At 45.1% G+C, this 15821-nt stretch overlaps 1 protein-coding gene across 2 annotated transcripts in view; it reads right to left on the bottom strand.

Moving 5' to 3' along the window:
- The window catches only part of BMP6 (bone morphogenetic protein 6), a 92367-nt gene that overhangs the window by 1521 nt on the left and 75025 nt on the right, over positions 1-15821 (bottom strand). For both annotated transcript variants that reach the window (XM_071736478.1, XM_071736477.1), the window contains exons 3-6: positions 11359-11507; positions 9934-10131; positions 2350-2426; positions 47-157 (exon numbers count right to left, since the gene is read on the bottom strand). In XM_071736478.1, the coding sequence (XP_071592579.1) occupies positions 47-157; positions 2350-2426; positions 9934-10131; positions 11359-11507 (535 nt within the window). The remainder of the gene's footprint in view (positions 1-46; positions 158-2349; positions 2427-9933; positions 10132-11358; positions 11508-15821) is intronic.

A 15821-nucleotide genomic window follows, 5' to 3' on the forward strand; every position in this document is an offset into this window, starting at 1 on the left:
TACAAATTCACCTATTGCTTTGGCATTGAGCTTCCTGGAGACTTACCAGAGTTTGTACAATGGCGTGATTGGTTGCATTCATGTGGGCGTTGAGTGGGAATGAGCACTCCCCATCACAGTAGTTGGCTGCATAGCCCTTTGGAGCAATGATCCAGTCCTTTTTAGGAAACAAACAGAACATGACTCAAATTTAAAAGTTGCCAGCTTGTACAGACAACTGCATGCAATTAGGAGCAGCTGAAAATTTTCCACTAACTTTTTCTTGAGGGTGAAAATGTGTTTTCACTGAAACTATTAGGGTTGGTTTATTTTTTTATTATTTCTTTTTTTTTTTTTTTTTTTTTTAGCAAGCCATGACTTTTCCATGGACACACTGATTTTAATGTGCAAAGAATGGTGCATGTCTATGCACAGCTTAACTGCCACGAACGAAGGCAGCTTTATTCCTAAAACTTGTGGGGTTGCCTTCTGGGGATTGTGGCTTGGATGCCGCTATGTTCCAATGTTTCCTGCAGGTTAGGCCCTCTGGCTGAACTACCTTTCCTAGGTTGAAACACAGCTTCAGCTGGTGTCCCCTCCTGGAGAAAATCACATATGTGTGTGTGTGCAGACATGCACAATTCAACCAGGAAGCTCCAGAAAAGGACTATAAAATACTGATGTGGTGCCTCGCAGACACTCTTACACACTCTCATACAGGGACACTCCTCTGCCAAGGCCACTGTGGTAAGTTTTAGCTGCATAAGAGCTTCTCCACCTCTGCCAGACTCCTAAAGGAGGGGCAGGACAGCCAGCCTGAGCTGCATGCACAAGCAAGTGGCCCCAGTGGAAATTTGAGTGCCATGCCTATTGAGGAAGGCAACCTCTTCACCAAAGGGCTAATTAAAAAAATTGCAAGTTCTCTGATGCTGACCCAAAAGAGCCAAAGGTAAACTAGAAGCATCACCAGCCATCAGGAAACATTTCTCCTCCTTTTTCAATGTCAGGCTCTACAGGACATATTTTTACTCTTCTCATGCACATAGTTGTTTAACTATCTCCCCTTTAGCTGACACTGGCTACTGGGATTAACCTTAATTATGCTATGGCCAACCTGAGCAGCCAGGGACTGTTGCTGCAGCTTTGCTAACCAAACGTGTTGTTTGATTACTAACATGAGAATACCTGGCCAGAGCAAAACCATCCCTTCATTGTACTGTACTAGCTCCCCCATAATTTTTTCCTGGTAAACCGAGCTGAGCTGCTTTTCTAAGACAGTCACTTTCCTGCTACAAAAACCAGCACACACCATGTAATTAAATTTGTGTTTTAATGCGGTACAAGGGAAGTGCTCTGCCAAAGAACATTGAGGGGTGTTCTGCAGGAGAGAGCAGTGCCCAACAACTGCAGGGGGCTGCTGCTGCCCTGTCCCTTCATCATCTCCCTATGACAAGCAACTCCTACAAGGAGCTCTGCTGGTCTGTGGCCTTCCTTTAGCAGCATCCTACTTTTCTGCTCAAGCCTGCAACTAGAAAGGTGAAGGCTGTGCCTTCAAGGCTGTAAACTCACATCTGGAATATGCCTCCTGCCTGGAAAGCAGGGCAAGTGAGCTCAGGATGCGGTGGAAAGACTGTACATAGGTTAAAAGAAAAGCCACTAATAAGTAATGGGAAGTCAGTGTGTAGCCATAGTTGTGACAAGTAAGATGGAGCTGACATAAGAAACAAAAAAATGCTTCTGTTTGATTATCTGGAAGGACGAAACCTTCATATGTGGGGTTTTACAGAAGCAGCTCTTGCATCCTGGACTGTAATCCAGTAAAAGAAAAAGAAAAAAAGAAAAAAAAAAAAAAAGGAAGATGAGGGCATTCTTTGACATGTGGCCTGGACCTAAATAACTTAGGCCAAACAACTCTCTGACCTCACAGTGGTGCAACTAAACCTCGTCTTCCGTCCACCTACTGCAGCCAGTGCTAATTGTGGCACAGGGATTTCAACACATTGGCTAATTTTAAAATTAGGCTGATCACGAGAATAAACTTGATTTGATTAAAATCAGTGTTTAACATCAGATTTTTTTTCATTATCAGTAAAGGTACACAGATATGAGCCCTTGCCTGCATCATGACTCCCACGAGTGACAAAGAATGACTGTATACTGGCATCTCATAAAGTATCAAGCTTCCTCTGGATCTTATCAAATGCCACAACTATCAATATTTATTTGCCCTTCCCTGTGACTGGTTTTAGTGGGGAGGCACAAGGGACATTTTAAAGCATAATGGCAGCCTTGGAGGGAATTACCATGACACTGTTTAGACAACATTTCATAACAAAATGTCTAGTTTACCCAGAGAGAAACATCACACACCTGCCATCCCAAATCTTGGAAGCTAACGTAAAGCTCATGCTTTCTGCACGCTGTTTTTAAGTCACTGCTGTTGTAATCTGTTAAAAGACAAAGAACAAAACAGGAATTTAGAAAGTAAAACAGGCAGAGCATGGCTGGAGGGCACAGCTGGCCAAATCCATGCACGCTTCCAGGCTCAGCAATGAGAAATGGTGAGCTCCCTCAGCAGCCAAAAGGGCAAGGGAGGGAATCCAAAACAGGGCTGAAGCTTTTAAGATGCCTATGGGAATGGAGACACCCAAGTGACTTGGTTATAATTCCTTTAGCTGCCTCTAATAACTTGACAAGAAGCGCTTGTAAAACACCTCCAGTAAAATGACTTCTTCCTCGGGTGTGGTTTCCACCCTGTGTTGCCTTGGGCAGTTAGCTGAAAATGCACACAATTACCAAGAGAATTACAAACCTGGGAAGGTTCATCATTGCCTTGTGCCCCTCTGCTGGTTAGCAGAGGTCCTTAAACACCTAAGATGTCAGTCAGTGAAGTTGTGTCCTTGTCCCTTTCTGTGACTTGCCTCCAGCCTCTCCTGGACATCACACACAGCTCCATGCACCACCTCTTGTACCTTTACAAGTCATGCTCTAGAAAACAATTTCTCCTTCCCATAACCTACTTACCTGTAGAATCTTTGACATGCTTTCCATGTTAACTTCCTCCTTTGTGCCATTACTGTACAAAGCCCTGATCAAACACCTTGCCCCTTGCAGCCTCACTATGTATAAGGATGTTTCAGCCATGCAGGAGCTGCTCCCAATGTAGCCCTATAACATGCAATTTTTGACAGTGAGTGGAATTTCCCATTTATGCTTGGAAAGAGAGGTGGCTCCCCATGCAAAAACCTGTAGCAAACAGAAGAGCTGAGCTATGACAGAGGGGCCTTTCACCCTGGGGTGGCTGCACAAATCCAGCCTTGATGGGTGGTGGCTGATCTTGCCACACCTCGGGTGGCTGCTGGACCTCAGTGCACAGAAACCACAGAAACCACAGGAACCACCTTCGCAGTGGGGCTGCCTGGCCACCAGCTATGGCTGCTGAACCTACCAAGTGAAAGAATAAGAAATGGCAGCAAATTTGGCTAAACAGCGTGGGATCCCAAGTCCTCATCCATGCAGCGATACGTGTGAGAAGCTTCTGGAGCTGGACCCAGACTGGCTGTGTTTTCTTCTGGGTCTTACCCACAGTGGCCCCCTCTCCCTCTCTCCTTGCCTCATTTGCAAGTAAAGGCTCCTCTGTCCATGGGCAGATGCCACAGGCTGATGTGCTGCCTCCTGCTGCCCTTGGCCTTTCAGCTAACCACCCCCCTGGCACCCCTAATGTGGCTTGAAAGGGCACCCTCCCAGCATTGCTTTCCCCAAACACAGCAACTGGGATAGAAAAATATTTTTAGTGACTTATCCCTTGGCTCTGAATAAGCCTTTCTTTTTCTTCCCTCTACCACCACCCCCTAAAGTTTGGGAACTACAAATGCAAATATTTATTCAAAGGAAAAACTATAATACTAAAAGCACATCCAACTGACATTTAGGGCAGCTCAGCATTACAGCTGGGTGCAGTTAACACTGAGGTCTGAAAAAACCCTACACCTCAAACCTAGCCTCCAAACCACCAAAGATTAGAGAGTTGTTTTTAGAAGCAGTTTTGGTTTTAAACTTTAAGGACTGCATTTTAGACTTCCAATAGTGTTGCTTCAGTTATGGATTTAACCAGGTGAGCAGAGCTAGTTAGCAGCCTGCTGCCCCAGAAACATTCACTCTTTCAGGAATATGTGGTAGCAAGGACAGAAGCAAGTTTCTCTATTTAAGCTTTCCAGTTTCAAACGAGACACAGCCCATAACAACCAGGGTGTGGTGGTTTTTTTCAGATGAAGCTTTCAGTCCCTGGCTCAGCCCAGAAGCAAATTTCTAGCATGCGATGTTTCTAAATGATCTGGTCGTAACAAGAGAAAAAAAAAAATAAAGCAGAAGATACTTTCAGTTGTCAAAGGATTTCACTTGAGTACCTGAAAACATGACTTCATTGTTTTTCAATGGGAAATACATTGGTGGAGTTTGTATTTACATGTACATTTTCACTGCTGAGTGGGCAGAACGATGCTACGTTCCAAATCCAGCTACAACTTAACCCAAATCAGCTATGGGAAACTGGAGAAGACAAGGGAGGCAGAGAAAACAGAAGTGGGAAGAAAAGTTGTGAGCAATCACAAGCTTAAGAAAACAAAGGAAAAAAAAAAGCACTGCTTAACGAGCTACACAGAACAAATTACGAATGTGTCCTCTCTCGCACTGCCTGAAACTGACCCCCCTAAAATGTGCCCTGGTGCCCTGCTTGGCAATCGAGTCACCTCATTCCCACTCTGCACCAAGCACCCAAGGAGGATGCAGAGAGCTCTGCCTCCCTTGCCCACACTCACTCAGCCTTTGCTTTCTTAAATGCTGAAATACCAAGCTTCCCCTCTCTCAGGATTTCCACTGTCCCCTGTTCAGCTGTCTCGCCAAGCTCCCTTGCCCTCTCTTTTGGTTACATGTTTGCCTACCAAAACTACTTCATGGAATTGACTTCAGCCCAACTTTAGGGATGCTACAAACCTTTAATTGACCCCTAGCAAAGGCCTTCTGAATGGGAGAAAAAATGCAGCAATACAGATGCACATAATAACCACCCATTCCTTGAAGTTTGGGGCTTGGCATGTGCCCTGCAGCCACATACATCCAATTATGGGCCTGAAAAAAGAGGAATCCATAGAGCAAAGGGCTTTTTAGTGAAGAGCTAAACCTTGCTGAGCTACTGAAGTTGTCTTCCTGGCACATTTTCTTCAAAGCCTGGAAAGCAGCACCTGCTACCACAGTCAAGAGTGTGCTGCTGTTTTAGCCCAAATTGCTGTTGCAGGTGATTTGCAGTGCAAGGCTCAGCATCCAAAATGCAATGGGGTACATGCTCTTCCCTGGAAGTCCTGCAGTAGGGAGCCAGGAGGGCCATGAGCAGGCAGCCTGCAGCAGGAGGATGCTGCAAACAGCCACCATGGGACCAGCTTATGCTTCCACAACAGCATTTGCAAGGGTGGTTTGCCAGAGACCTTCAAAATCTCTGCGAGTTTAGGGAGCTGCTTCAGGAGATCCTATAGGCTCATTGTGAGTTTAGCAAAATTGTTTCTTTCTTTCCCCTGAAGGTACCAATTCAGAAACACTAGCTTGGCATTTAAAAGTCACTGCATTTAATCACCCTGCAAACTATTTTGTCTAAAATAGAGACTTAAAAAAAACCCCAACCCCCTAGTTCTTCACTCAAAAATAACTTCCATGGCAGTTCACTTAAAACAGCACACTTAAGACAGCTTGCCTCTGCAGCTTGTCTGCACTGAACATTTTCTGCCCTCACCAGAACCCAAGTCTGGTGTTCTGGAAGCACAGATGTTTCTCTTAAGGCTGGACACTGGCATTTGTATTGCTGAGAGGGGAAAGAGAATAGCCTGACTCTAACGGTCTTCCCACTACAGGTATGTACGCACCCACCTTAGACTTCTTACAGTCTCTCCCATGTTAAGTGCTGGCAAAGAATATATAAATATTTACTGAGGTCGATCCGTCTGAGAACACCCTTGCTGCTCCCAAGGTGCCAGCTTACCAAATTCCACCTGGAACTTAATTGCTTCTGTAGTTCCAAAATAGCTTTGACACAGTTCTCCAAGGCCATGCCCTTCTTCTTGGTGCTTTAAGTTTTGTGATTTGCCTGGATAAAGCTGGTGTACACTGGTCACACAGTTAATAACAGTTCAGCTCACATGCAAGGGATGCTTAGGTGGGAAGAAGGGGAGATGTTGGGCTGACCTGGACCAGCACATAGAGAAGCACTGGCCACACCACTTTCCAGTCTGCATCCTAGTGCTCTACTAAAGGGAAGACAGGCTTTGAGATTACCCTGTTTATTAATAAGGCCCTTGCCACCACAAAACCATTTGGCCTTATTAGCCTCCAGCATTTGTGCCCTTGGTGGTACTGAGTTCCTGTACATGTGGGGAAATCTGCCTGGTGCTGTGCATGTCAGGAAGGAAAGGCACATGGAGGGCTCCTCCATTTCTCCTGAAGTACCTAACACCAGTCCTGGAGACCCAGAGGTCGAAAGAGAAGGACCAGGAAATGTCCTGGGTTTCACTCAGAAGAGCGAGTGCAGCCCAAAGTCAGACATTTAAATGTGACTCTCTGTAAAGAGGGGTGACGGGAAGGGATGTGCCTGCAGGCTGACTGGCAGAGAAGGAGGGTTATCACTTCTGGGCTAGGTGACAGCCCCACACGGCAACCAGCATTCAGGTTGACCTGGCTATACGTCAGTAAAGCTCTTATGCTAAAGCATTTGACATCTGTTATGCTGAAGTGGATCCTCAGGTGGCTCTTCAGGCTAACCAGAGGGTCAGCCTGCAGCCTGAGAGCACAAGCTAAACCCACCTCAAACACAGCTGAGACAGGGCCTCCAGACCTTGCAGACAACAGCAGAGACACTCCTCCCAACCACCCACCTCATTCATCCATGTCCTGGGCCAGAGATGGACGACAATTTTCTGCCTCAACAGATGAAAATACTTTTTTTTCTTCCTGCTCATGCTCTTTCTGCAGAAGAACAGAGTTTGCTCCAGGAATGCATTGACGCAGGACTCTATGTCAAAGCAGTTTATAACCATGGGGGTTACTCAGTTCTGCTTTATACAAACCAGCCATAATTATGTGTTTATAATTCAGAGAAATGAGTTCTTGGTGAAAAAATACAGATTATTGAGATTCTTATGCCACAAGCCGTAACTTTAGCATCTGAGCACTTGGTATTGACTGCAGGACAACAACTGCACATCAAAGGGACCACAGCAGGGTCCCAATCCTGCACATAGCAGCATGACTTCATGTCGCCCCATGGCCCACCAGATCCAGTACTATCCCAGCAGCACACTTCATGTGCTTCAAAGCAGCAGGACTTGAAATGCTTTCCATATTTACATAGTAAAGGGGGCTTTTTAAAAAACATGCTGCCCCAAACCAGCTCACAGAATCTTTTGGGAAAGGGGTTCAGTTTTGGACTGAAGAAAGAAAACTCACATCGAGAAAGGAAGGTTCAGTCTGGAAAAAAAAAAAAAAAAAAAAAAAAAAAAAAGACATCAACAGCAGTCAGCTGCCTTGCTCTCCGGGAGAGAAACTGCTCTCAAGCCCTTATACGAAGAGCCAGTTCTGGCTCAAGGAAGACCACAGACCAAAATCTGACCAGACATAAAATACAGAGAGAAAGAAAGATGGAGAGGTGAGGAGATACACAGAAAGGAGACCACAGCATCCCAGTTTGGTAGCCACTTTGAATCCATATCCATCAGGACACCCACAAAAGACCAAGGCAGCTTCCAAGGTAGCCTGCATGTTCATATTCCAGATGAACACTCCCCCAGCCCTGTGACACATCATCAGGACATAGATGTAGGAACCCACACAACTAAAAAAGAAAAAGATGCCTGTGATTTCTTTAACACTAAGAACACGTACTGGTCATCATTGCCTCTTGGGCTATTAAATCAACCACTTCTTAGAGAGAGCAGAGTCTAAGAGTGTCACACTTAAAAAGGAAAATAAGATGATGCAGTCTCTCTTTTTCTAAACACAGAAACCAACTAAATATACATCATAACTTTAAATTCCTCTCCTTCCCCCCACCTTAAATCCACAGTGGCTCAGCTATACCTTATTGTCTGAACTGCCAAATTCCAGGTTTTAAATTAAAGCTGGCTTTGAGCTAGAAGAGCTCAAAAAAAACCCTTGAGACCACAGAATGCCCAGCTATTTTTTCCCGTTTTGTCATTCTATAATTTTATGACCTGATGCGTGGTGTAGTCAAGAAAGCAGTGATGTAAAAATGGTCCTTTTTGTCCAACACATCTGCTCCCTCTGGAGCTGTGAGTCACATTGCCTGATTCTGCAGTAGTGAATTTTTCTTTTTTAGCACTGTGAAGCTTGCAGAGCTAAGGGGAGAAAGTCGGAGCCTATCCTGACTCCACTTGTGAATGCGATCCTATTGCATGGGAAAGGAATGCAGCAAGCAGCCAGGACGCCCCCCCTGTGAGACTGAAGTTTGGAGACCCCAAGGAAAACCAGGGAAGGAAGTCTCAGCAACTGGGACCAACAAACATCTCCACCTGAGGCTCTGGCAGAAGCCTGTCACATCAGGTTAGACAATAACTCCTCCAGCAATGCCACACTGGTACTGGCCAGCCCCCATCAGGGAGGGCAGGCTGCAGGACAGAGTCCCTCCTACTACCTTTAAAATCTATTATGCAACATTTCACACCCAACCAAGTCCAACATTTGCATGGCATGGCACAGCCACCTGCAGCCCCCCTGCAGCATGAACCACAAGGACAAGCAACAACTGCTGGTGGCCAACATGTGCTATGCTGGCACTAGCCCAAAGGACAGGTCATAACCATGCTGGGCTGGAGCAATAGGGCTGCATCAGCACATGGCCATGCCCAAAGCCTGGTTGCCAGCCCTAGAAGGGCTCCCATCCTGCTCCTGGCTCCCAGAGCCATGACCAGCACTGGTGTCACCTCAGGTGTGGCACAGCTCACCCACAACCTGAGTATGCAGTAGCAGGGGACAGGCTACAGATTCACAGCAGATGAGTTTCAGCAGTTCTGGCTCATCTCCCTGTGTTGTGTCTGGACACAGAGTAAAAAATACGGCCGCCTCTCTTCCTTGGGGTATAGTAATTTCTAAACACAGGAAAAACAAGGATCCTATTGGAAATGAAGGGGGCAGCATAAGCAAATTAATCAAGCAACTTGGAACGGGCTGAAATGTTTGAGAGGAAAGAAGGCACTCAATGAACAGAGGGATCGGTAGCACTGTGATACAGAGCAGAGTGGCTGGAAAACAGACAAGACTTAGAAGACAGGATGCTCGATTTTTTTGCCAAAACTTCAGAGTTACCCATCAGCATGCAACAGCACTCAAAAGGCTGCTGTACAACACCTGCAATATGCAACCTTCCCATGGCAAGCAGGCAAGCCTCTTTGCCTGCCTGGAAATGCACTTCACTGTGTATACACTGCTGTTCCCCCAGTGGAAAACTCAAAAAGGATCTCGTGCTATTCTGCCAGGGTTTTTCCAAAGAAAACTGAAAGAGGACTCTGCTGGAAATGAGCAAGAGCAATACCATAAATCTCAGTGTATGCAGAGATGGAGTCTTTTAAATACTGCATTTCACATGGTGTAATTCTAGGCAAATACTGTATAGCAAACAACCCACAAGCACAGGGATTTGGATTCCCCTCCCCACCCTGTTTAACTCAATGGATGCGACTTCCCATGGTGGTGTGGATTCCATGCTGGATTCAAGAGGATTCCTGTAAGTCTCATTATGTGAGACTCCCTCTTCCTATCCTCTTGCAGGTGTAACCTCTTTTCCCAAGGAAGAGCATCCCACCTCACACCCCCCACTTGCATTTACACTCCAAAGCAAACAGAAACAGTACAAGAAGTCACTTCAGCTTCCAGACAAAAGTGGTGTGGTGAGATTACCTGTGACACTGGACACCCTAGAGATGTCCTGAGCCTGGGTGGAGCGGTTGCGACTCTGTTGCCTGCGCCTGCTTGTTGCTGACCTTGTGGTCCGAACATGAACTTCACTCACTTTGAAGAAGGCCACCATGAAAGGTTGTTTGTCATAAGGGCCATCTCTGCCTATCAGGCCTGCTTCTCTAGGATTTACACTGAAACCTTGGAATCAAACAGAAAAGTGAGTGTTAGAGAAACGTTGCTGTTGGATTGGTCCTTCCAGAATCATGGCATTCCTGTGAACAGTGTTTCCTTTTTTTCTTGCCCACACTCCTCTTCTTTTATCACCAAACACTCCAATCCTGCCACTGTGAACTATGGACATTTTTACAGCAGCACTCCATCCATCCGTCCATCCATCCCAGACAGGAGGCTCCAAGGCAGCACCTCGTTCCTTGGTACCCCTATGGCATCCCTATTATGGTTTTAGGCATTGAAGAGCTATACAGATAATTACATGAAACACAAAGGACAGATGCATCAAGAAATTAATTTTACTGCTCACGAAACAGAAGAAACAGAGATGAGATTGCAAGATCTCTAGGAAAAGCAGAAGGCAAAGACATGGGATGCTTTCTCAGGGAAAGGCTCTCAGCCCACTTTGGGAGGAGGAGGCTGGCACTAACATTTCCCCAGAGTAAGCAATGGATAGCCCTTTTGGTCTCATGTGACCCTACAGGTGTACCAAACCCCCTCATGAAGTAGTAATAGGGAGAAGAGGAGAAAATAAAAAGGAAAGATATCACTGCCATCTTTTTTGTCACCTTCTGCTCATTTAGATCCTCTCCTTCTCTGCCACTTACTTCCAACACTCAATTTCACACTCTTGCAGTCTCTTCTCTCCTTTTGAAGTTCCCATGGACTGTGAAACACTACCATTGCAGATGCCCCTGAAGGAACCAGCCTCCCACAGCAACTTCATCACCCACCTGGACCACTCCCCCAGCACAGGACTGCCACCTCAGGTTTGATGAGATCCAAGTGGTGATGGCAGCTGCAGCAGCCAGCAGGGCTGCCATAAGCCCAGATGGGGAGGCACATACCCATCTACCTGACCTCTTCTCTTCTTCCCACTCCTAAACATCACCCTACCTGTGTTCCAAGCTCCACACCCATTTCTGACCTCCATCTCAGGGACCTGACCCCCTCTCACCTTCACCCCCTCATCCTGATACTGTTCAGAGACACTTGCCCTCACCCATGAGGAAAGAAAGTTCTTGGGGGCTTGTCACGGGACAGCCAAGGAGGTGACATCCCTCAACCTCTGCCCTCAGATGCTTTGCTCAAGATGTTTGCTCCCCACATCACAACTGGACCCCATTAGCACCACTCCTAGACAGCATCCAAGAGGCTTGTGAGGTTACCAGCATAAACTGGCCCATAACCTACCATCCCGAGTCACCACACTCAGCTGCAGTCCCATGTTGTGCTGAGGGTTCATCACCCACATGTTACTGGTGGCAGTGACATCAAATTCCAGCCAGCCTTCCTCTGAGGCCCACACCACCCGTGTGTCCAGCAGGAACAGGTCAGAAGCCCTGAGGAGGAGAAGCATAAGGACAACATTGTAATGTCTGGGATTTTGTCCCCTGACTTTTGCTGTTACAGAAACAAGAAAACCTGAAAAAAGTAAAAGTGATGTTAATAACTAAGAAAAAATCCTCAAAATCTGCCTATTTTTATGCAGAGTTTTGCCATGAATTGCAAAGGATTGTATAGGTTTTTAATTGTTTCCAAGTCTGGATGGCAGCAATCCTAGTCCTTAGGTCCAAGTGTTTCTCCACTGGCAAGGGAGTAGCCACTTCTCTTCCTTAAAAGTGTAATGCTAGCTCTGGGAGGTCAAACTACCAGCATTTCCAGTCATTTGGTGGCTTTTGTCATAGGAGCTTCATGGTTTCAGCCCACCTCCCACAATGCACCTACTATAAAAAATAAATCACCCAGCAGGCCAATCATCAGTGAAGGGAAATGAACCTCTAAAGGCCTCTAAAGACATTTTCCTGAGGCTTATCAACAGGGATTAGAATGCTTTGTCCTAAGGCTGTTGGTACTCAGTCCCCTTCACGGGCTTCAGCTTCAAATGCCAACAAGTCTATTCCTTTTTTGCAGCATCAAACGCACACCAAAATTCAGTTTAATTAAGTCTGGAAAAGCACCCAGAGAAATCCCACATATATTTTTTCACTATATTATAGGCATAATTTTCTATGCAAAAGACCTGTAATTCCTATCCTTATCCTGTGGCCATCATCACAAAATGCCAATTTTGTGACGCCAATCCCATCTTCACCTGTCTTTTCTTCCTGGATTTTTTTTTTTCCTAAGGATAACTTTAAGAAAATGAGAAAACAGGGTACCTGTCCCTTCCCCTCATCAAAGGATCGAGTTACATTTTATTTTTGGCCAACTGCTATGTCATACTGCCCAGCAGCTTGGTTAGTATGAGATCACACATGGAAAAATAAGCACTTAAGTCTATTAGGGCTCCTAGTGTAGCTATTTTTACAGCACAGAGGCTTTCCTCTGCTTCGCTGGTAGCAGCACGCTCTGTGGTTGACTCAGCAGCCTTTCCCACAGGAGGCTTTGCCACCCGTCTTCCAAAGGGAAGAGGGTTCAGGAACAACTCTGACCTTCACCTCCAACAGCAGCCAGTGGTTGGTGCTGGCCAGCTGCTGGATGTTTTGGAAACCTTAAGGTTGAAAGATGTGGGCTTTCCCAGGCAGGGTATATAAACTGAGGAGTTGCTTAAAGGAGACCACAAGCAGCAGCTGCAGTTGAGACCACTCTTGCCCTCCCCACACTTGAGAGGAATGAGCTGCTAGAATATTCCCACCTCTGAATGACTTACACATTGGTCCTCCCCACTGCTTGAAATGGGCTGTATCTGATAAAGGGGTTTGCTAGCACCTGTTCTGACCTTCCCATTCACACCAATTGCTTTTTTATCTCGTGTCTCACCTCATCTCTTCCAAGTGCCATACTCTTGGTGGCACTCGCCCACTCCAGACAATATCCCACTGGAGCATCCAGACTAGAGTAAATTTGGTATTATGTACCTCCAAAGCAAACATGTCTGGCTGCAGAGCCACTGGGAACTCTGTTGAATACTCAACCACATGGAATCAGTCAGGTCTACAAAAACACAAAGAGGAGGCCCAGAGCTTATATTTCCATCGCTTTACACTTTGGGAAGACACCTGGACATTAGAGAGCTGTAACACCTCAAAGAACCACATGGCATCATTTAGCCCTTTCCCTGAGCTCTGGGATGGGTCAAGTACATCCACATCACTTCTGAAAGGTGTTTGCCTGACCAGATCTTAGAGATTTCCAGCATTACAAACTCCACCATATTTCTAGGATATTGAATGGGTTTAACATGAAGCATGGGTTGTTTGGTTGGGTTTTTTCCCCCTTTCCCAATAATAACTAACTTAAATGTCAAACAATCTTCCCTTCTTATTGAAAAAATCTCCTCAGTCTTTCCTTACAACCCACATTTTATAGATTTTGACTATTCTCATTGCTCTTTATAGACTCAACTCAGATCATGGTGTCACTGATGCCAAGTACAGTGGAGGATAATCTTGATGCTTCTCACAGACTACGCCTCTGTTCATAAACCTCAGAACATAATTTTGGCTTATTCAGAAAAATCACACTCATGTTCACCTTGTGATTCACTATAATTCTTAGATTCATGCTGTTGAACAGCAAAGGACATGGTGACTTCTTTGGGTGTGTTTATACCACTGATTTTTCATGTCCAAATGCAATCCTTCTTTCTATCAAATCACATTTTCCCCCCTAGATTGAATCTCCATCATATTAGATAACTTAAAATACAGATTTGCCTTCCAGAGGGTCTTGCCCATCTCAGTGTCCTCCACAGATTTGACAAGCAAACTGCTTTACCAAGATACAATTCTACAAAGGAGAATGCTCCACTTTATCTCAGTATGTCACACTCACTTTGTAAAGACTTCGATTGCTTTGTAAAATGCAATTAAAGTTAGGCTTAGGGCTGGGCTTTCCAATCCAGTTAATTCTTTGCAAAAAGTTTCATACAGGACTGGGTTTCAATCAGCTCTGCCATAGAACTGACTTCTGCATCATTTGACCAGATGAATCCAACACTACAGTTTTGACCAACAGGAACTGCAGGTCAAAGTAATAATGCTAGCAGGTACCACATCCTAATACTTTTTGCTTAAGCTTGTTTTTAAGTAATGTTTGTCACTCAAACCTCACAAGGCTGCAAAAGAGTGTATATGATTTCTTACTAGTTTTTGCATGAAGGTTTTTAAAAAAAATATTCCGTCACTTATTCCCAAAGACAGAATTAGGAGGGGGAGGAAAAAAAGAAATAATTTACTCAAGTTAAAAAGAATCCCATCTATTTAGCTAAGAGTCTTTAAGTCTTTAGCCACTCCTTTATTTTTTGCAGAGTAGGAACACTTTATACCCTTTCTCCTTTAAGAAAACCACCACTAATTTGGCCAAGCAGTAAGTACTTGAAAATTGCTTCCCACACAGGCTCAACAGAAATTCAGAGCTTAGCAACAAAATCCTCTGGATTTTTTATATGCAGGGAACATACTTTCCCGTCCTTTTCCCCATGGTAAACCAAATACCATGAGGTGTCTCTGCTCTTCCCTACAGCCACATGGCTGGGGAGTGTCCTCGCTATTCCTATAAAATATCTGTATGATGTCTGATCTTGGAATGGAGACTGGGTGATCTCCCAGGCTGGCCCCACGTAGAAGGAAAAGAATTTCTAATCAGATGGGTAAGAGTGATGGATTTGCTGTTGTGGGGGGAACACACAGACATGCAAGGACTACGTGATGATACTGGGTAAAAGGAAAAAGTCTGCAGAGAAAAGGGAGTACCCATGGCTACCACACCTCTTTGAATCATTCTTCTTCCTAGGAAGCAGTCAGTCTCATGCTGAAGAGTGCTACACACAAGTAGATACAAGCCCATAGTCAAAGCAAAATCTGAAGTGTGGACAAGAAGGTGAGAAACAGCTCATATATCAAGGAAGTTACACAAAACAAAGTATTGAGTTTCTACCCATTAAGTGGTGACATTGATCCTGTGCAATGAGGCGGGTAGCAGCTACATCCAACCATGTACATGGTCACATTAATGGAAGGATATCTGAAAAGTTCAGCATTGAAGAGTAACAGAGGCAAGAAGGGATCTGAGGGAAACTGAAAGGAAGCATGAAGAAAAAAAAGATCTAGAAAAATAAAGGCTGGAAGAATTGTATGGGCCAGCATCATTGAGCAGAGAGGGAGTATTTGCTCTCAGCACATGCTGAAGAATGCCGGGTCAGTCCAGAGTTTTCAGGCCCAAGAAACCCTGCATATGTCAAGGACATCACAGGACCTCTAGCACCTGCACAGCAGAACTTTCAAATTCAGTGTACAGACAAGAAATATCACCTCCAGAACAGCCTAAACCTGCCTCTGGTTTGCATACAGCTACTGTCATCTCATTGCCACTACAATGCCTGACAGTCTCATCTTTATTTTCAACATGTTTAACCAACTGGACCAGTTCAATTAAGGATTTCCATATAAAAGGCTGCTGCTTGAACAATATATATTAACCTTATATTATTACAGGGAGGCAAGTGAATGGGAGAAACTGAGGCAGGGATCTGAAACAACTTTCCTGACACAAGAGAGGAGATGAAGTGGAAGAGTGCAAGTTAAGAGACTGCCAACTTGAAACAGGAGCTCTTTGTTCTGGATCAGGGTCCTAAAGTATGGTCTCACAACCCAAGAAATAAATGGGAGTGTTTCAGAAGACTCTAGAGGAGGATGGAGAAGCAAAGGTCAACA

The sequence above is a fragment of the Heliangelus exortis genome, chromosome 2, assembly GCF_036169615.1.
Source record: "Heliangelus exortis chromosome 2, bHelExo1.hap1, whole genome shotgun sequence".
Lineage (NCBI taxonomy): Eukaryota > Metazoa > Chordata > Aves > Apodiformes > Trochilidae > Heliangelus > Heliangelus exortis.